Here is a 23,635-nt window from a genome sequence, read left to right on the forward strand (position 1 = left end):
AACAGTTGGGTCAGATTAAGGCCACTTGCCTATAGTTATAAATTTGCTTCATTTAACCTGACACCGCTACAATAAAAGAGTCGCTTAAATCTTGGTCAGGGAATCACTGGCAGCTATGCCAAAGAGCCTGATTATTTCACATTGGGCACCAAGGCTGTTAGTTATGGTCAGTTTCATTTTCTGAAATAAACTCTATTCATCTGGACTTCAATTGGTCTTGGCTGCACTTTTAAAACATGAGTACACTATCAAATACGATAGTTAGGCCTATAGGAATCTCTTGAGGTGCTTTGATTGAAAGTTAAAAAACAGACTGCGGTGAACAGGCCCTGAGCAGAGATGAAACAGCTGCTGTGATGTATGAATGCCTGATGGAGACGGATGTTGTTGTTTTTTAACCACAGGGACAGGTCAGAGGGGACACTCAAGAGAATTTGGTTGTGATTAGAGAAGGGAGCTCTGAACGGCGATACTACAGGCTGGAAAGGATGCAGAAAGACACGAGGGTGTTAAGACAAGAAAGGATGGAGAAGTGTTTGTATGGTGTTGTAGAATCAGAATTAATACGAGATTATCAGAGACGGATTTTCACCAAGGACATATTTTCAGACAGCTCTTTTTCTGTCTCTCTCTCTGAGAAGGAGACAGAAAGAGAGAAAGAAAGAGAGAGGAAAAAAATGGAAATATCTCCCCGCAGACTGTTTCTAAGCATTGTGCCGTTCTGTGTGGGGCTCAGGGTATTTGGCAAGGTTTTACTTAAAGATAAACATATTGTCCACACATGCCAAGGTTAAAGCCACATAAAACCTTTAGAAGCTCACACAACATATTCAGAATTTCGAAAGAGAAATAAAAAAGAGAGAGAAAAACCAAGAACGAGGAAACACAGTGACAGTTTAAACGGCGGTGCAAAATTGTTTACAGAAGGATGTTCACAATCTTAGCTTTACACTTCTTTAGCACCCACTGAAACACTCTCTTTCGTGACAAAAAAAAAAAAAAAAAGACCCTATGAAACACGCTATCCGTAGAACAGAAGCTTATTGTTTCATGCCAGGGGTGGCATTGTGTGAGACACACTGGAGTTTGTGTTATGCAAGACCATGAAATGACAGAAGCTCTGAGTAGCTTCTTCACCTTGTGTAATACACTCCCTCTGTTGCCCAATCAGGCCCTCCTGCCAGTATTATGGTGTACTATGTTTGCCCAGATAACACAGAAAACCCTTATCCCTTCTTCTGCTCTGACACCGCTCTAATGGCTGCTCCAGACAAGCAGACGCTTAAGTGGGAGAGTCTAATGAGGTCCACAGAGCTTCAACAGCATCACAGCTACCCCTTTCAATGCCATTATTTGCTCCATGGCTGTATTAATCTGCAGCCCTGGCTACGGCGCTCCACACTAACAGTAGGGATATTAATCCTCCACTATCCTCCATGAGGGTTCACAGAGCTCTTCTTTATTCTTTCTCCATTGTGTTTGTTTGATGTTACATTTGAGAATCAGATGACAAATCTAGAACTCCTAGGGAGATGACCAAGAATGTATTTCAGAAATAATACTTAAAATGTTTCTGCCCCCTTGAAGAATAAAAATCTCTAATGATTTTAAAAAATGGAAACACTATATCCTTTCATCTTGGCCTTTGTAAAATTTAGATAAAAATACAAGCCTTCAACAGCAACATTCAGTACTTATCAGAAAATATTAAATGCAAGCTTTTTGGTAAAATATCTTGAATGTTCTTCAAAATACTCATGACATTTCACTTGAGCATAAATTAACTTGACAAAAAAATCTTCTAAAGAAAACCAACATTGTTTTAAAATCTCTGCCTTATCCAAACAGAGAAAAACTGGTAAGCATTGGGAGTAGAGGAAGTTTTTTTCATCAGAAGTTCTTTTTACACCATCAGATTCAAATGAAATCTCTAAACAATAAACCAGTGATGTATATATCACATTCAGGGTGGGCTTAACAAGGTAAAATTCCCTTCGGTACTCCACTGTTCATTGATTTCTTGAATTAGAACCAAATAATGTTCTGGAAAACTACACTGTCTTCTATAATAAATCTAAACAAAGAGTTTGTTATGCTTGTGTTTAAATCTTCTGTGTGTTCCTCCAGATACAGAAGCTATTGATCCGAACTATGGTTGGTCAGAGGTTACACTGTGCTGCTTCATGTTGAGATCATGAGTGCAGAGTACATCCAGCACACCTGCCCAAATCCAAGCTCTCTGACTCACCTCCACTGCACATCAGTGGACCACTGTGCTGTGGGAATCCCTTATCCAGTGGTCCAACTCAGCAGTGTCATCGCACCATATACAGAGAGTAGCATTAGTGTTCGCCACAGCAAAAAAGCAAGCCCATATTAGTCTTCCAGCAAAACTACACTGGTCTCTTTCAGGAAAAAAAGAGCGCGTTCTTAAAGTTTTAAAGGTTCATTTGAGGATTAGGTGTTGACCTTTTCAAACTATTTTGGATCAGTACTGTTGGCAACTGGATGGCATACCGTGTCTGTCCTTTCCAAACAAGAGGTAAAGGTCAAGCTTCATCTTCGTGCAATTGGTGGAAACATCTTCAGCCATTCAAAAAACCATCTCCATTCAGTCAGAATATATAAATATAAAGCATGTGTTGCATTATGTATGTTGTGTATACAAATGGGTGTAATGAAAAGGAGTCAGTTTACAAATAACAGCTTAGAGCTTAGTTTTTCTGAGATTTAGTACTTCATGAAAGCCATTTTAACACCTTTCCACTCAAGCATACAATCGTATTATCTAGTTTGTAGGTCAGCCCAGTCAATGGGCAAACTGTCAAGCAATGACCTGAGAGGTGATTCAGCTTGGACGTTCAAATGATTATATGGTGAGCAAATAACATAAAGTACTAAAAATATACACAGGAGAAAGATAGCTACATTTGAAAGGGCAAGTAGATACAAACACCCTTTTTCTTTTTGCTGTTTGAGGTATTTGCAAGATTCACAAAAAGCAGCACAGTTTTTAGATGCATGACGATTGCACTCATGAATGTCCTAAAACAAAGTAAGCACATATGAGCACTGAAATGTCTGAAGTAGCATGAATATGCAATGCTTCACTCTTGTACGAGCCGCTTCCAAAAGAATTTGGAGATAAGAACCTTTGTTTGATTGAAGCATTTTTGGATTACAGTAACAAAGCCCACTTAGATAATTGCTCAACAACATAGCCCCGATATTCTTTTATTCTCTCAAGGCCATCACATGGACGCTGTTCCTCAAAGCAACCAATGAAAGACACAATAAAAGCGCACTGTTCCTAATCAGCCTCCTTACTGAGGGAAAGAGTGATACATAATTAGTGATGTTTGCATAAACAATGAGAGACTATGAGGCTTAACCAGACTATTTAATATCATCACTGTGAATAATGGGTATATTAAATAGTTCTAAATATCTATTAGTCTTCTCAGACAATATCCAATATCCTAATGGAGACAATAACCTCTGAACACATAAAACATTGTTGAAAGTTTCATGCAGTTTGATATAATACGCTCTGAGTCCTGGCCTTGAAAGTGCATTTTTTAAAGGGAAAATTGGGCTTTTCTCCTTTTTATGACTCACTATATAATGCCGTTAATATTTTAGGCCTTCGATGAGTCACTGTGATTGTCTCTGATGCAGAGGAATGATATACTTAGAAAACGTTGTAAACTGTTACACTGAGTGTGACTGAAATAACTGGGCAGCTCAAGGAGGTTGTGGTTCTTTGATGTTCTGTAAAGACGAGGCAAGGATCATGACCGTCTGTCACCATACAGCATACGCCATACGCGGTCCTGCATGTTGCAAAAAGCCACAACTTCAAATCATTTCATATAACAGTATCTAAGGTAAGGACTGGATCATCTCTGGGCTCGGAAACATCAAAAAACCCGTTTGTTCACTCTTATATTACTTCAATCACTCATAGTATGAGATTTATCAACTTAAAGCTCAAGATAGTTTCACAGGTGAAAACATGAATTACTCCATAATTCACTGGCACCTTCACACACACACAGCATACCATTTAGTTTAGCTTGCTACCAATCAAAGGCTAAAATTAAATTCATCAGTATTTTCATGGCTGTAAGAATTCCAACAGAGCTAACAATGGAGGCACACAATTACAGCATATCTAGGTAACATCTTTACTTTTTACTCCCAGCTTTTGATGAGTCCCATTAATAGGGCCGTTACTGGCAAGCTTGTTTTGATAGCATGTAGCTTGCATAGATAGAAGAGTTTGTACATTTTGATAAGCAAAATTATACTAATGGTGTTTATTTGTCTGTCTGACCCTGTTCTGACAGTTTACTGAAAGGCTAACACCAGCTGCTTGCTAATATGCTAAGTACTCTCCTTAACAGAAAAAGATTTTCCTTAATTACAGTATCCAGCTGCACAGGGGTGGACAGGAGGCCTAACAAACTGTAGGACTACACTGAGTGGTTAATTGGAACCTGACTGTCCGAGATGCACAAATCCATAGTAGATGATGTTTAACCTATGTTGGCGTCTCACCTCACATGAAAGCATTGCATTGTACAACAAGGCAACATTATTATTGTTGTCTTAACGCTCACAATGAAGGGATTGCTTCTAGCTGATATCATAGTCAGACTCTGACTGCAATGTTTTCAGCACTTTGACTGGTTGTTTCATACTTCTGAACTGCTGTGAAGAGTGGAGTGGCATAACAACATCCCAGAATCTCAAAATAGATCCTCGCAAAAAAAGAACATCAAAGTTGTTTTTATCTGTCAAGTTTGAATCCTGGCCAATTCCTATACCGTGTCCATGATTTCACAAAGAGAAACTAATCATGGATCTGAGATGTGCAACAAGATAGCAAAATAAAGCTTAGACCAAAACAAATAAGAGTAAAAGCCGTCGCAACACAGGGAACAAGGAAAAGCGTGATCAGGAATGAAAAAGCAGTCACAGTCATATTTCATAATTAAAACTCTTTAACTTTTCTAAAACCAGTCAAGGAAACACTAACAGTGAAGCAGTAACATACTGTAGCATCACAGTGGCACACAAAGGAGTCACTGTGGTGATAACAACATCACACAACCTAAATCATCTAAATTACTGGCCTTTAAAATAAAAGTTTTTCTTTATTTCCTCTCTACTCTTTCTCTCTCTTTTTCTCTCTCTCTGTCTTTGTGAGTGTGTGTGTGTGTTTGTGCGTGTATGTGTGCGCGCACATATGTGTGTGTGTGTACATGTGTGTGTGTATCTGTGTGTGTATCAAAACTGACAGTTACAGCTCTGTACTACACAACAGAGCATCATAGTTACATATTTATGAATTTGATCTCGTTGTGCTGTTCTGTGGCATCCGTACACTACAATATCTTCATCTAAATATTTACAGTTCAATCAAAATGTTGTTAGTTTATAAATGTTGTAGGTTTATATAGAATTTCCATGGTGCAACAGACTGTTAAAACCAGTGTACAAAAAAATATATGTCATCTGTATACAGCAAGTATCAACCAGCCTTGTTTGCAAAGCTGAGGCACTTGAATTCACTCCATCATGTCTGGAAAGATAAGTCCTCTTTATGTTTATTCATGTACCAGGAAGGGGTGATGTAAAAAAAAAAACAAAAAAAAAAAACAAATATCCACAGTGAGTAAGCAAAAAATGAGACAGTGATTGCTGTGATCGTCAAACTGACAAACTCTGAAGTGGAAAGGTGCAATGCGGGTGATTTACTGAGACCTGCTGAAGCCTCATTTAATGTTTTTTATGGGATAAAGCACATAGAAATTGCCCATGTTGCAGGTTAGAAGGGCCAACATCACAGAGTGCTTGTGATTGGAATTCCCAGAACTGCCACTTGCAAGCACTTCCCTCATTCACTAAATTCTACTGCCATCACTGACCATTGCATATAATCATCACCATTTCTCAATTTGTTATAACCCCTTCCCCTTTCACATTAATTTGCCACAGATTGTGTACACTTGATTACTCATCTGTTCTATATATATATATATATATCAAACACAAGAGCTTTGTTATGTCTTTCTGTAGTAGGAAATGACCTTTTCATGGAACTGTGCCTTCATAGCTACCGTTGCTATGCATCCAATCATATCGAATGGGTAAATGTCAAAACAGGCAATGGCCAAATCTATAGGCTAGTTACAATTTGTTGTGAAAGAAGAGATAATAAAGTTGCCCCATGCGAAATGAGAAAGTACGAAAAAAAAAAAAAAAGAGGATTGAAAAACTAATTGGCAATACACTGAGTGGTATCCCTGAAAGCAAACACTGCTGCCTGGTGTAGATGTTGGAGCAGATTCAAAATGACTCATGCATGGAGGACTTCCATTTCACACATTTTCACAGATTTCAGAAATGACAGTTATTACACCACCTTCTAATTAATAGTTTCTCAGGAAACTTCTGTTTTGTATGGGAAGTAAGCAGAGCAGTTCCAGCTCGGAAGTAAAAATGTTTACATATTGACGTGCAGTGCATGGATAATTACCAAAGCACATTGGTTAAGAGACAGATTGCTCAGAGAGTGCATGTGAGGGCTGACAGCTGACTAATGTCTGAGCATCATTAGCGAGGGTAGCGTTCCCATCCTCTGGTGAAGAGACAGGGCAGAAAGATCCTTACAGGCCCTTTGCACTCTGTTTAGGGGCAACAAACACCTGGCTAATGTGTCCACGGGTTATAATTAACAGCTGATACGCAGGGAGAAAATGCTATTCCTGCCCTTCCGTACAGCTGCTATTTGCTGCGACCTTCTGAGACAGTGTAGGACATAGCATTAATTCAGACCCTTGGCCAAGGTTTTTCATGTCCCATGTCCGTGAAAGTGGAGTACAGATCAATCAATAGATAAGGAGCTCTACGTAAAGTGCCTGTTTACAGCTATAAACCTAAGGAGATATTAGTCTGCACATTTACAATGAAACATAACATTGAGGTGTATCTGTGATTAAGACTTTTTCACAAAAACGTGTAAATTTATACAGCTGCGATACTGTTTATAACAATTCCCAATATGTCCGCCTCCTCAGGCATATTGATCCTATAATTTCTTCATTGGTTCAGTGCAAAGATAAATGCAAGGTTACTAGGCAAAGAACATGTAAATGAAATGGATTACATTTTTCTTTTCTTTAAATCAATAAATGCTCTTTAGCAAGTCAGAACAAGGCTGTTATTTGCTCTAAAATATCAGAGTACTGAATTGATTACCCTTCATGTCAGCTGTATCAAACATTTCATTTAATGAACGAGCCTTGATGCATTCTGAGCGAGTTCATCCTGCCCTTCGAGAAAACAATATTGTGAGATACAGTCCATTTTTAGGACATATCTGCTGATATCTATCACACTAACAGCTATCACACTACTGTGCTATTGGTGTCATACTGCGTGTTGCCTAACCAAAATGTATACTATCCCCTTTGTCCCCGTAAAATTGATTGTCTCCATAGAAATATTAGACAGTATTGAATTAACACATCCTATATCTCTCACAAATCCAAAGGTACATGTGAAACTTTGTTCAAAAAAGATGATACTGACACAAAAGTATCACTAAGGAGTGACACTTTTTAGGAGGAAATAAAGACTGTTCTACCAAAAAAAAAAAAAAATCTAATTAGTCAGTGGAACATGTGTTTTCAGAAGTGTTCCCTGACCTGTATTCCTCTTGAGTGAAGACTGGAATCACAGAGGGCTGAAGGACAGTGATTTCCACAAGGCTCTTATTGAACTTCACCGGCTCCCCGTCATCATAAGCCATAACAGCTAGCTGCATAACAAATCGAAAAATCGATTTAGGAGAAAATTGTAGAGGTGCCAAAATGTAAAAAAAAAAAAAAAAAAGAGAGACAAGCGTATAGTCGTTTGAAACAGTGATGTAATCGAAAATAAAGTTGCGATCTGTGATCGCAAGAAAACCTGGAACCGTATCTCACACTTCCTTCATTAATTCCTTGACTGACCCAGACATTTCAGCAAATATTTTCCATTAATCACTGTCAAAGTTTTCTTTCTTTTTTTTTTTTCTTCAGTGGTGAATCTAACTAGAGATGTTTAAAAATGCACAGTTAAGAAAATTAAAAAACAAAACAAAACAAAAAAACTATATCCATTTCAAAAAATCTAAAAATCTCATATACATTACAGATTTGAGATACAAAACTTCGAGTGAGAATTGTGAGGTATTGTGAAAAAAAAAAAAAGGTTTCTGGATGCTCAGGGAGAAGTTGTACTTACAGTGAATTTTGTGTTAGGCTCCTCATTGAGGTTAACTTTGGTGAAGACACTGCCAGTCTCCTCATCCACATCAAAGATGCTGGCACTATAGGGAAACTGCTCTATGTCCACTTTATAGTGGACTCGACTGGCTGGAGTATCCTGTAAGACAAAGCCAAAGACAAAAATGGATTAAATTCACTCACTCCCGTTACAACATGACATCTGTTACACTAGTAAGTCCTGCCTATGAGAGAGTCTTACACAGACTTCATAACAACACATCTGTGTTGGGTTTTACCACATTTTCATTGCATAATGTCTTAAATTTCATACAGTACGAGGAGGTAAAGATAAAAGTGAATGTTCACTAAGCCGGTTGGGTGAAAGAGGTATGATTTCAGTTGTTGTTCAAAGAATTCCCTAGGTGTGTACACGATGCTTTATTTGTGTTCCTATCATGAACACGCCAGTCTATTGCAAGGGAGGTCTTTGAGAGATGATGTTGTGTCTGGCTGGCAGACAAAAGGCTGAAGGTTTTGACCCTGCTGGGCTTTAGATCTGAAGGGTGAAGCAGACTGAAAAATAAAGCCTAGAGGGAGGACGTCCCTGGGGGCATCGACTCAAACCGATTCATCAGCCAACAGGCAGAAATGTCACAGCGCGTGATGCCAGCTTCATGTGGGTTTTGGTGTCATGTCAGACCACAAACGACTCTCTGATTTATGACTGGAGCATTAACATTACACCGAATCTGACTTGAAGACAAAAGCAATGTATCAAAATAATACACACAGATCCGTGTTGACTTCAGTAAACCTTCTTTTGCCTCTAACTGACTGCGTTCTTTTGCACTTTTATTAAGTATCTGTTTCATTTCTTTGACAAAGTGTTATGTGCTTGGCATTGGATTTAAATTGGATTGCCACTAGAATGGTAAAAGACTGCTCATGAATAAAACAGAACTTTATAAGCATCAGGAGATATCTGATGCCAATATCAGGAGCAAGCTGACAGATGCTTTGAGACTGGTAGAAGGGTGCTGTAAGCTGCAATAACACTGCTAGACTATATAACAATGACAGCTCAGATACGCTGTCAATAACATTTCCTTTTTTTAGTTCAATAAAATGATTGCTTTGAAAGATACTCATGAGGGTGAAGTGACTGGCGTCTATGTATATCATTATGATGGAATTTTTTGTTATTTTGAGTCATTAACTTTCACGTGCCTGCACTGCTAACATGGTGAATGTGATGATGACGAATATTCAGGTTGAAGTTGTTTTAACCATTCACAACACAGACTATAACATAAGTCTGCTCAAATGATGTATTACTAAATGTTCGTATACACACACATCAACACATATCTCCTTGCATGCAAAATTTCCTAAGTACTGCAGAATATCCAATAAATAAATAAATAGACAAATAGATAGATAAATAAATACATAAAGCTAGAGGGGCACAAATTTAGAGGATTCATTGCTGTTGATACTTGACGCTATTCTCATGCTATTCATATGGCAAAGAGTTGCTGGATTTAATTTTGATTCCCACTAGAGGAGATAGAAAAAAGATAATTCATGAATAAAAAATAACATTTGGTCAAAATAGGCCCCCTAACCCAAAAAAATCATGCATATTTAACACCTAAAACTGTATGTGTTCAAGAAGCAAATATTTAAAATTTTAGAGGATATTTATGCTAATGAAAATATTAATCACAAGCCACAGATTTTCCATTCAAGTGCACTTTGTGAAAAACAAACCCTGTCAAGTCTTGTCAGGTCCAAACCTAATTCTTGAACTGACAATCTTAGTAGGCTAATCTGACACCAAAAAACCCAATTCCTGAAGAAATATAACCACGCAGCAGCTTCCTTAAATGTACGTGGTTCCAAACTCTCATGAAAATCTAGCGAAACGAAAAGACAAAGCTCTCTTTGACAAATCCCTATGACAGGTAACAATTTGGTTTTCCAGGTCTTTGGTTGTGGTAAGTGCTCAAAGCTGTGCGATGAGCAGTTCTGTTGTGAGGGGTGTTGACTGGTATGCAGACAGGGCAGCGCAGTTTGGGATGACTGGTAAGAGACGGAACAAACAACTCAAAACAGGAGAGCCTGACTGCTCTGCCATCTGCTGCAGCAGAGCTAAAGGACAAGGGTCACATTCACTCAGCCATATTTGCACTTGCACCTGGGTGCACACGCACACACACACACACACACACACACACACACACACACACCCTTTATATATATATATATATATATATATATATATATATATATACACACACACACACATATAGATATAGATATAGATATATATATAGAGAGAGAGAGAGAGATTCTCCATCATGAATATATCATTTCATGAAAGATTGTCGTTATTATTATGATGTTGTAATCTGCATAAAACACTGAAAGCACTCTTAGTATCAAATATCTATTAGATTTTGAATATATTACTTCCATGGATGCTGTGAAACAAACAGCTCTTACCAGTATCTAAAATTCAAATTCAAATGTCAGAGGAAAAAGAAAACAACAGCTGGAGCATTAATAAAACACCTTCCTATCAAATAAGCACATCTTCCTTACAATAAATTATTGTTAAAGCTGCATAATTAGGCTGACATCATGGTATCATAAAACTCACAAGCAGGTGCCACAGCTTGCAGCCATATTTCTGAAACTTATTCACTGGGTAAGTCGTTAAAATGAAACATTTAACTGAAAATCTGTATGGTAGCAGAACAGATTATGTTTCTTTTAAGAGAACCTTTCAGGCAAAAACGACGACCATAACCTGTTGCACTGATGTGTGACACTTCCTCTCTATATTTAATGACAAAATTGAAGCGTTACTGCCATACATTTACATTTACATGTAAGCATTTATTCACTTCACACCAACGTACGTAATGAGCTAAGGGAGCTTACATGTTGAACACATACAACGTGTGCCACCTTCATAATTAAAATGGTAAAACTCTAGCTCTATTACAGAAAGGTAATGCACTTTATTGCTCAAAGTATAATCTTTCAACAATCGGTTGACACATTTTGTTGACTGCTGACAGTTACTGAAAAATGTTGAGAAAACAGTAAAATTCAAATCTCAGGTATGTTGTGGCATTCACAGGTTCAGATTTTCTGCCAAAATATACTTTTTAAATGCCCCACTGGCGGTTAGAGAGCATTTATCAAAAGATATATGATTATTTGCCCGGTGGCAACCCAGAGGGAAAAAAGTGGTCGCCAAATGACTAAAAATTCAGTAAAAATTCATGACATGACATTTCCCATCTGTTCATGGCTTTGACTGATGTTCCTGCTGTGTATTTTCTGGCATGGGGAGGTTCATTAAAACCATTTAATAAACACCATTCATTTGATAAAGGTATCAGTTGATTTAACTTGACTAATCATTGAAATTAGTCGGGAGCAATGGTTCAAGGTAGAGCCCGTTCAGCTATGCAGAGCAGTGTGTGCTTCACGCGTTGGAACGTGAACATGACTGACAAAAACCAAATTTGCTTGCCCTCCACAGCTGAAGCTAGTTGCATTGGCCTCTTGCCAGCCTTGACATGTGCTGAGTTATGCTCCGGAGCATCGCTCTACAAATCTCACAGCCTGCAGATTGTCCTCACAACGCTGACAGAAAAGTGAAGCTGTGGTGACATTGTTTCTATGCAAAAAAAACGACACGCAGAGCTCCACCGTTAGACCAAAGACTTATAAATGCTGTGTGTTTTGAGGAATATGTAAAAGAAGAAAGAAAACGAGAAAGAGAGAGAGAGAGAGAGAGAGAGAGAGAGAGAGAGAGACTGTGTTTGTGTGTGTGTTTGCTCGGCTGCGTATATCTGAAACTCTGGGTATGGGGTATGGAGCTGTGTTGCTCGGGTGGTTTGGAACAGTGCCAGGCAGTTGGAGTGTCTGACTGTGATTCATCATGGCTAGGTAGGATGGAGGACTTGCCCCTCCTGTCATTCTAGACCTGCTTTACATATATCAGAGCAGGAGAGGGCAGCCAGTGCCTCCCACTTATATTCCTCCCACAGAGGAATATCACACACACAAGCAAAGACCACATTCAGCAGAGATAGCCCTGATCTGCTCCTACATTAACACAAACTCTCTCCACTGCTTAGCTTTAGCCCTGAAGCAGTTACCAGACCTCTTAATAAACACCTCAAAAGAACAAGAACAACAACAACATCATATTTTAAATTAAGAGAAAATATGAACATATGAATTATAACTCACGATTTTTACGTCCAGTGCTGAATGCCATACTATTATATGCATCTAACAGCAGTGTGATGTTACAAACTGTTATCAGATGCTCTCTGTATTTGTCCTCATAATGATTTTTCTGACAGTGGAGAACACTGGAGAGCACTGCGCCTTCAGCGTTTATTCAAAACACAACCATCCCTGCACTCAAAATGACAAAGGCTTGCTCTGAATAGCAAAAAGTGCCACCTGATTTGTGAAAGAAAGCAGACATTAGAAGACATTTACCTACATGCCCTGTAGAGATAAGTGTGGTCGTGCAATCGTCCATTTACGCCAAGTAAATGTCATTATGAAGCACCCACAGGAGCTTGTGGAAAATTCGCTGCTGATTTTTCATGGTGCGTGACATAAACAGAGCCAGATAGAGCCTTCATTATGTACTCAGGCCAGGACACAGCACAATGACAGCACAGTGACCCTGAAATGGATCCCCGTGAATCCAGTGAGCAAATAGCTTTGTGCCCACATGGCCTTCCCAGGCATGAAAGGACCAAAAAAAATGCAATTATACCGAATCTGTATCAGTAATCTCATAACTGAAATGATTTCAATATATAAATATACTGGACAAACTCACTGCATAAATACATAGTGGCTGAGCAACCATGCGTCAGTGAAATTACTGAAGTGGTTCACTTACAGGTTGTGTGCTGCTCAAATAAAACAATGTTAATCACTGGAAATAAATTAAAAAAACAAAACAAAACATTTTCTCCTCTCAGGGGCCCCATAGCTCTAGAGATTGTAAAGAAACAGACTTGTTGAAAGAAGGGCAGTTGCATGTTAGACTTGTTTGAACTATCACACGTACACTCAGACCTGTCAAAGCCACTCACCGGGGGGTCAGAGTCTTCAGCCTGCACAGTTGTGATGACTGTCCCCTTCGGAGCACTGGGTGCCACCATTCCCCTGTAGACTGCCTGAGAGAATACTGGTGAGAAGTCGTTCATATCCTGTCGAAATAAAATTATGGTCAGAGGAGCTAAACTCAGATTAGTGACACATTTGTACAACTGCAGAGTCTTGACACACACCTCTCTATGCCTGCTTTCCTTTCAGCAGAGTCCATTTGCAACTGTCAGCCTCCACTAGGCTAGATCCCATTAGCACTTTGGAAGAGCACTAAACAAAAATGGCATTTATTCAATAACAGATCATGAGGAGCATCGAGGATGTGGCATGGAGCTGTTTGCCATGGGACAGGGTTTTTTTTTTTTTTTCTTTTCTTTTTTTTTTTTTTTTATCTTTAGGGAGAGATAATTATAGCCTGCGTGTGGAGGAAGCAATGGCTCTTAAGAACCTATGCCAAGAAGAAAAAATAGTAGAGGACATGACTTTTTACTATGAAGTTTTCTTTTTGAAAGACTCTGTGACGAGGCTGAGGCAAAGGCTCACAGCTGGGTGGAATACTAATGCGCCTTTCGCCTCTCGTCTCTCCGCTGACTGCTCATCTCATAAGACACTAGCACATCCTCATATATTCAATAGAACACAGTTCGCAAGTCCAAGGAGAGGCCAGAACAGTTCAGGTGCCCAAATTACATACCCTCCCATTGCCTCTCCAGCAAGAAAAGTTTTTTCAAGGATGTCCTTGAGGTTCTTCAGATTGACTAATAAAAATTGGTGGTTGCTCACACATAAAACATAAAGGGGTACTGAAGCAAGCACTTCAGAATAGAATTACTATTTTTGTTACTGTTTTTTTTAAATATATATAACACACACACACACACACACACACACACATCTATGGCTGTCATCTTCAGCTAAAGATGAAAGAAAGAGCCTTACAGAGAAAAAAATAATCAGCAAAGAGCAAAGTGTTAAGAAATGGGTTGAGGAAACCGTTGTCTTCCAATAATGTTTTCTTCATCAGCTGACTTGTCCCCTGTGGGTCCTATCACAGCTTAATCACTCCAATATTACAAAGTCTTCATGCATCAGGTAGCACATTTATATCTACCCTGGCCAGTGCTTTTTCTTTTGTACCACAACTAATTATCAATTAGATACGCCAAGCAGGAAAATAATAAATAACATAAATGTATCATTATTGACAATTACACCAGATTTTCTTCTGGAATCTAGACAAGGCAACAGGTAGCATTGTTAGATACAAGGCTGTTAAAGGACCCCCAAGGGTATTGTAATTATAAATTAGCCTACTCGTTTCTTGCTGAAAAACAATCATGTCAAAGATATACAGCTAAATCTTTAAGCTTTCTCATCGTAAAGCAGGCTTTTTCAAGCACATTAAGAATACAGGCAGTGGTCACATTTTCTCCAGTCGTGAAATGAAATGAAGACTGCACAATACATGTTGTACCATCACAGAACTATCCATCAGGAGCAGAGGATATCAAAAAAGTAATTTTGTCACATAGAAAGAGTGTCACTATTGTGCAGCAATAATATCACGACAGAGTTCTCTTTCAGTGCCCACCACTCAACAAGCAGCTGCCCCCAATTCAAGGCTAATTGTCATTCAGCTCATGTCTGGTGCTTAATCTTCTGAGAACCTATAAATCAAACAGCCACAATAGTGACAAAATAGAACCCTTGCAAACTTAATGACCACTGGTACATAAAACGTAGCTGTAATACAGTATTAATCTGTCAGTCTGTCTTTTGTCAATGAAAAAAATGAGGAAGTGTAGCAGGACAATTCATCTTTTCGTTCTCCACAGAAGATTGTTTGTGGTATCAGAAAAGCCACACATAGCGTTGAGGTGAAACGAGAATGTTTTTCGAGTAATTTTGGAGAAACATAGCTCTGTATTTTCACATGGTTCAATCTGGGAAACATAGGAGCTGAGGAACATGGTAGAGTAATATCAGTCTGGGCTGTTTCATGATCTTACCAAGACAGTGACTGTGACAGTGGCCAAGCCAGGGGGCATACTTCCATTGCTGTCCATTGCCTCAACCACAAAGCTGTACGTGGCATCCGAAGGAGAAAGCTTCTCAAAGTCCAGGGCCTGTAGGACCCTCAGCTCTCCTGTCACTGGGTTAACGGCAAATAATTGCCTGGCCTCCACCGTTCGTATACGGTATGTGACGTTAGTGTCCAGGTCTGCATCACGGGCCTTCAGTGGACAAAGAGAAATAAATAAATAAATAAATAAATAAAACGAGACACATAAATAAACAGAGATACTCTACCCAGTATAACAACCATTCACACACTTTGGAATTTGAAATTACAGACAAGTTGCAAAGTGCATGGGTGACTGCACGCCGATGAACCTGTCTCAGAGGTCGCCTCTGATAGCCCAGACCATAAATCAATCTGAGCGATATCAGCTTATTGACAAGGCTATCCTGCCCATGTAACAGTGATCACTGATGGAAAGATAACTTTGATAGTTTTGCAGGACTAAGGACCTGAAGGTCTACACAATTACTCATCCCACTCAGGTATTCTGGCAGCTATACCAGCAATATACACATACGCTTTTCAGTACAGACAGAAAGAGTCTAGGGGCATGAGCCTTTCACACAGTGGTAATGCATATTTTTTAGACCTGAATTCATTATGTATTCTCCAAGTTTAAGAAAGAAACACTGTTTGCAAGAAATGTTTTAAATCCAAATTGCAAAACACGAATTACATGTTGGGATGTATCTAGACATTAAATTACGGATTTGATGAGGACTCAATATACCATACTTCTTTAGTTTTCTTCTTATATGGACTCATCCTATACCTGTGTAATGTTCAGTTTGCTTGCAGTTTGAGGTTTGCTATCTCTATCAAATAGTCTCAGGTGTCCTGCTCCTGTCTGACCTTGAGTTCTTTGATCTAATGCTACATTTAGGCCACTCAGACTTTGATGTCATTTATTTCCATAATGTAGGTCTACTCCATATGAGTACGGTTAACAGCATACTAATAGCCTGAAGATTCTTCCCTGGAAATAACCTTACACACTACAGTAAATCATTTAGCAAAATAACTCCAAAAACGGGAAACCTCAATGTTAGCTGACAAAACAAATGAGGGGACTACATTACAAAAGTTTAAATGGAGTAAACATGAAACATGTGGGTTAACTCAAAGTACTTTGGGTCATTATTCCAACTGCCCTCATCACTCCCATAAGAAACTCACACTGAGCTGTAAGATAACTGTTCCTACAGGGCTGTTCTCAGGAAGGTTGATGCTGTAGGAAGGCTGAGAAAACACTGGGCTGTTGTCGTCCACATCAAGCACAGTAACACTGAGTGTGATGGTGGCCCGACGGGGGTCCACTGCCCCATCTGATGCCTCCACCTCCAGGTCATAGTGACCTCTCAACTCCCGGTCCAGAGGTACAGCAGTAAAGATGGTGCCGTTGGTATTAATCCTGAAGAGCTCAGCGTGGTTGACCAACCGATAATGAACCTGCCCGTTCACACTCATGTCTGGATCACTGGCCTGGGGACAGATAAGAGATAGATTAGCCATATGGCAGGCATGCTTATACACGCACACACACGCACGCACACACACACACACACACCCTCACATAGTCACACACACAAACACTTGTACAAACAAAGCGACACCTGTTTCACCAGCAGGATGATAAACAACAACAGTAATGTGATCGCAGACTATCTCCAGTGAACCAGACAGGTACACAGTGTTGATTCCTCCATATAGTTAAATGGTTTGTGTTTTCCTCTATAAACAAACTGTGAATGAGAGTTCAAATCGAAAATCCAGTCCAAAGTCAATGTTATATACATTGAAGGATTAAAGACAAAGAAACTTCCATACACCTCAAAGCACAGAGCAAAACCCTCTGTACTTCCATTTTCATTGCAGCGATATCTGAAGCATTTGCTGGGATTTTATAATAGCCTGACAGTGTTATCCACTCTTATGAAGTCAGTGTGTGTATCAAAAGGCGGCTCTTTGACATCCAGACAAAGTGCTTGTGCTCTGTCCTGATAAGCAATTCTGAGAGGAATTGTCAGAGTGCTATTTCTCTTGAATTAGAGAGATGGAAAGACAGAAAGGAATGCATTCTCTAAAGCTTAACTCAAGACTCCCACACAGTACCAAATAAAAGTGCAAACTAAAAGTGGAACGATATGGCAGTGCGATGTCTTGAACATTTGATTGATAGTAGAGGTTTGAAAGAAAAGATCCCCTCCGTATTTAAAATAATGGAGAATCAATCTCTTAAAAAAGCCAACACAAAAGGGTTAAGTCAACATTTATTACAGTCAAGATAAAAAAAAAAGAAAAATCAGTATTATGCTATTTTAACATTGTGATTATTCCCTATATAATTAGGACATAAAAAGCTTCAAAAAAATGTGTAGCGGTGACATGAATGGTAGCTCTCCTACACAGTTATAAGAGTTCATGATGACAGGATGCTTTATGTATTTCACAAAAGGCTCTATAAATTTTGCCCTAGGAGGAAAAAAAAGAGTGAGTGAGAGAGATTCTGTTGTGAATAAAACCTGAACGGCACAGTAATTGTAGAGAGAAGGACTTATGTCCTTACTCGGTATGTCTGTAATTCTGTTTAAAAAAACAAAAAAACAAAAAAAAAAGATTAGAATGTTGAGATGGCAGGACTTCTGGGCATTTTTATCACATACTACAGTAAGCAGAGCCCTATAATGAAATCATTTATCTTCTCTGAGATCAATTAAAAGTTAATTAAAGCTCTATATACAAGCACCATAGATATGTTTGCACCATGCATCACAACAACAATGGTAAGCATTTGAGTTTGGGCTAGTGTAATTATCTGGCTAACGAAGGGCACGCGGACTCAAGCAGAGAACAGTGATTTCTCATGCGCTTGTCTTGCTGTTCATCTTGTAAAATGCGATAATGGGTCTTTCTCGCTTGATAAACAGACCAAAATGCTGCTCAGCACATATCGTGCCAAGGAAAGATAGGTTGATTGCATTATCGTGGAGATAATAGAGGCAAACCAGATATGTACTCACCATCTTTTCCAATTAGCAAAACATGTTTAGACAGTTTTTTTTTAGTCACCCTATTTGACATGATGGACTAATTTGTTTTGCACCTGTAGCTTGGCATCTCATCATCACAGTCATTGTGACGAGATGTAGAGGGGTACATTAGTGAATGTCCTGATTAGACATAAATGCATTTGTATCCATCAGTATAACACACAAGTCATAACTAGCTTGCCAATGCATAGATTTAGCATATAATATAACGCTGGCCTGATGGAGATCTGCGAAGCTCCATTTCAAATTATCCCGCACATGTCATCATCTTCATTGCCTTACCATATGTTACGCTGGATAGCTAATAAAACAACTCGCTCTTCATTACACCTAAGGTGAACAAACTAGACAGCCTGAAAAGACTGAAATCAAGCAAAACGGTGTCTATCCTGCGGTACAGTAGCTTACATCCATCATCAGTCAGGTTCTGCTTTGCCCTACAACATGGGAGTTGGTGTAATATCTGGTGCAATGTTGCCAATGCTGTGATAGCAGTGATAGCACACCGCAGGGGCTCCTGCACCTCTGATGGAGAAACTATCCTGCTTCAGGTTAGCTGTAGGCGACGTTTAGTAAGCGTTACATTTTGTACCGTGTCCAAGACTCCTCACTTGAGAACGTGTGAGGGGCTTGAAATGAGCGTCAGAAGAGTGGATAGGGTAACCTCGTCACACGCGGGTGCAACTGCCAATCAACCGATGACAAAATGAATTAGTCCATCCAAAGACTCCACAACAAATGTCATCTAGACGCACTATCATTTCCCTCTCTAAAGCACAGGCATCTCCAAAGACAACACAGACTCCAACTAGCCCCCCCAAGAAGTATTATTCCATGATTATACCCCTGACAAAACACAGCTCTGTTAATCTAGAGCACTAATTACAATTCCTCACATCTTAACAGAATCAAACAAAGCAAGTCATTATGGGATGTCCTCAAAGGTGACAAGTTATTTAAATTACATTTCTTTAATTGGAGGATCATGAACAGCAAAGTAAGCCTGCATGCTTAGAAATCTGAGAGACCTTGCCAGGTGGGCTATCTTCCCGTGTAAGTGGCAAAGGGAGGGTTCTAGTCGGCCAAAGCCCCTGGCACTGTGCCCATTTTCCTGTGGTCATTCATTAATAGCGGCCAAATGGGACTGAAAAATGGAAATAGAGAGATGTATCTGAGAAACCTGCAGAGGTGGTGCACTGCCTCCTGCTGAGAACATAAACAGTGGGTGTGCATACGAGTCACTGGCACGTACCGCAGCTTTTACTGAAAGAAAACTTTCAGAGGCTGTCTTTCAGGCACTTTTCAAGTACTGTTTCAGCATATTTAAAGGACCGTCAATGGCTTATTTCTTGCTTCTCGTGAAGGCGCAAAATCCAATACTCTCATGCTTTTAATTAACATGTTGATGCAGTATTAAATTACACGTATATTTATTCATAATCAATTAACCCCTTTAAGCTAGGCCTACGTAAAATCAATACGTTCCTACTCTATATGAGCAAAATTATTCACCTCATTATGAACATACAAACATATTATACAATGGAGCAAAGACAGTCTATGGTGCCATAGCCTGTATATTGAATTTTCACGAATGCCAGAACTGTGATTCAGGTACAATCTCAAAATTATGCATTATCTAAAAAGTAGTAATGAGATACTAGGTGTAATTTTTACCCAACTCCATAACCTTCACAATGCCCGATAACATAAGCCATCAAATTAATTTGGGGACTGTTGTTCCATGATTTTTCCTAGTCCACCTGATGAATGAAAACTTATGACTTATGGTTGTATGAGCAGAAGGTGAATCTATGCTACACTGTAACGTGAGATTCATTCACTTAGGCCAAAGCAAAAATAAACCAATAACACATTTCAGCACTAAAAGTATAATTCACATTATTCACAAGGAAAGTTGTTTGAGCAGATTTTCAAATGTCTTGGTCTGTGGAATTTTATCTATCTTTGCTCCCTAGGATGAGAGGGATGGGGTTTTGTGTGTGTGTGTGTGTGTGTGTGTGTATCTGTGTGTTGGGGGAAGGGAGGTGGTGGTGTTCATCACTCACCTTTACTTGACCCACAAAAGCATTCGTCTCTTCCTCTCGAACCGTGAGATTTTGGGGCAAAACGGGATCAAAAATGGGGTCATTATCGTTGACATCTGTGACCACAATATTCACTGTGGCTGTGGAGGTCTGAAAACAAGTTCAAGAAGAAAACAAGATCTATAGAGAAATGTTAAACAGCAAAAAGTAGCAGTAGACAAAGTTAACATGTGTGAAACTGGCTGTCCATACCAGCTCTACATGTGCAATCAAATCCATTCACAACTGAACATTACACACATTGCATCTTGGTTCAAAGGGACAGTGTTTAATTTCATAAAAAAATATTCTTTTCAACTGATTAATTTACATACATCTTGCATAATTTATAACATATTTGCATTCACCAACAAGCTTTGAATGGAGTCTAATCAAAAGAATTCACAGCTGTTGGTGAACCAACATTTTGAGTTTGATATGGTTGCTGAACCAAGAGAAACCAAATTAAATCTGGCTGGAGGATGTTTTAGTCAATTCACCCTTTAACACTGCTAAACTTTCACACGTAATATGAAAAACACAGACATTGCTTACAGATATGTTCTCACACGCTACAAGTGAGTAATAAATAAATAAATAACAAATAGTAATAATGAAAAAAACCTCTGGCACATTTGTAATACACACAAATTGCCCATATGATATACAATAACCTATAATAAGTGCTGGACATGTATTTGAAGGAACACAAATAAGACATGAAGGAAACAAATTAGAGGATCTGCAACTCAGTTAATAAAAGAGGCGCAAAATTTCCTGCAAATGTGGGACTTCGGGGGCATGTTCACTGCTGTAAGATTGCCATTACTTTTAAGCAACAACCTGAAATCATTTCTGAAGATTAAGCATGTGATTGGCCTGAATATTACTTGTTTTGGGAACAAACTTTACCCGTAAGTCAAACTGGATGTGATTAAACCTACGAGTTACTAATAACAGAGGTAACAAAAGAACCAGCTTCTAAATTCACACGCCAGCACACTCGTTTAACTTGGAGTAAACTTCCAGTGTTTTACTGCTACCATTCATTCTGAATAAATTCACCTTTATTACAAGGACTAATTACTGAGGGATTTGGGGAACTGAGTGCCATTTGCAATTAATTCATATTCAAAATAATTATTGTAGCATGGAATTGTATATGTACACATTATTTATGACCAGTAAAAGCTTACTAATCCCTGTTTGCTACATAGGTCTGTTATGCATTCCCCTGAAAAGTGAGAGTTTCATGTGAGTCCCATGTGAGATTTTTGGGTGCATGTGATGGCATAATGCCATCTTCTAAGACCTGCTAAGTCTTCTGTGCCATAAAGAGCAAAATTATCTGATGCACACTTCTCAGCACAGTGAAAATACCTGAAATTGAACAATAGTTTGCATTATGAAGATGTTTTTCAATAATACATTACTGGAGAATCCATTGGTATTTTGGTATTTGTGCCAAATTCCCGTAAAATATATTGAACATTTTTGAACGCGACTGATTTAATATTGTCTCATCCTATGAAAGTAGAGCATATTTGTGCAAAGATCACAAAAGCATTTAAAATGCAACTGTTCAACAACAGTAAATCATTGTAAATCTAGTGCTTAAACAGTCATTTTCATTCACACAAATAGTATAGGGATTATAGGGATGAATGATTAGCCATAAGTTAACCACCTACATTGATCAAGCTCTCATGTCGTATTGTTTGCTTACTCTAATGTACCCTTCTCTGTTTGTCTGTTGGTGGACTGGCTTAAAGGCTCTTGGGTCCATCACTGGAATTCACAGATGGATATTATAGTTGTAGTTATATTAAGTGGCTGGCCACCCTGCTGCCAGTAATTTACTGTGATTTTTACAGACATTTTTTACAGTGCTCTGCCAGGGAACAGACATTTTGTGAGAATCATACATTTTTCAAAAAATGTGTGACTCTGATTTGTACTGGCTTTGACAGGGTTGATGGTCAAGGTTTAAGTGAGTATGCTTGAAACATTTCACAAATATGATGGATTGTCCTCCAACAAAGCCAATTAGAGTCTCTCTTCTCTGCCTGCTGTTATAAAAGCCGAATATTTCATTACGTTCATGGCCATCAGAGTGATTGAGATTAATGAGATGGTGCAGTTGATCATGAATAAGAGCCACTTCATGATCTCCTCCCATCAATATATTATTAGGCTTCATTATTAAATTCAACTTAAATGTTGTCAGATCAAAAGAAAAAAATAGCACCGATAATGTCTGACGAAGTGTCGTAAACGCATGAGTAAAATGAGTGGAAAACAAAGATAACACAATAGATTTCATACGGATATTTGTAACTTGTTTTAAGATACGAGTGAAGAAACAAAACATTTTCAACAACAGCTAAACTGAACAGCCATGCTGGAGATTCAGTTCAAACTGAGATCAGAACCTCAACCATCAGACAAGCCTAAAGCCCTATTAGCATCCTGCAGAGCTCAGTCTGCGTGCTGTGCATTTCTCCCTTCACAGCAGGTTCCCTTGGCTGCCTTCAGCATACGTTTGATCGTTCCCAATCCCTTCTCTTTGCAGCCATTTGCACTAAGCCACGACAGATCGCATCACTTCCTAATGCTTAACGTGCGGATAGAGAAGAGGCAGCAGAAAAATGGAGATAATCAGCTAAAGTTTTGCTCGTTGCTGTTTACGGATATTTGTTAACGTTTAATGGCAAGACATTTTTTACAGAATACGTCTCTGGACCTTTGATGTTGAGACTGAAAGCATGCCTTGTATTTGAGTAAGACAACAGGGCACACCAGGACAAACATGGAGACAGCTCTCTGTTCTGTTCTGAATATGCTGTAATTGACAGAGCAGCGATGCTCCATTGACTGATGTAGCCTCATCTGTCCACGGGCACGATGTGTATTGTCATAATAATTCAAAACGGCATGCAGAAAAAGCTTCAAATGTGGATAAGTATTGCTAAAATTGTT

The 23,635-nt window shown here is 38.9% G+C and overlaps 1 protein-coding gene across 1 annotated transcript in view; it reads right to left on the reverse strand.

Annotated features, from left to right (window-relative positions):
* pcdh15b (protocadherin-related 15b) overlaps positions 1–23,635 on the reverse strand; it is a 79,270-nt gene that overhangs the window by 12,718 nt on the left and 42,917 nt on the right. The window contains exons 18-23 of the mRNA XM_030773742.1: positions 20,639–20,767; positions 16,696–17,001; positions 15,446–15,670; positions 13,421–13,537; positions 8,296–8,436; positions 7,716–7,828 (exon numbers count right to left, since the gene is read on the reverse strand). Coding sequence (XP_030629602.1) covers positions 7,716–7,828; positions 8,296–8,436; positions 13,421–13,537; positions 15,446–15,670; positions 16,696–17,001; positions 20,639–20,767 — 1,031 coding nt within the window. The remainder of the gene's footprint in view (positions 1–7,715; positions 7,829–8,295; positions 8,437–13,420; positions 13,538–15,445; positions 15,671–16,695; positions 17,002–20,638; positions 20,768–23,635) is intronic.

The sequence above is a fragment of the Chanos chanos genome, chromosome 5 (genome assembly GCF_902362185.1).
Source record: "Chanos chanos chromosome 5, fChaCha1.1, whole genome shotgun sequence".
NCBI classification, from domain to species: Eukaryota; Metazoa; Chordata; class Actinopteri; order Gonorynchiformes; family Chanidae; genus Chanos; species Chanos chanos.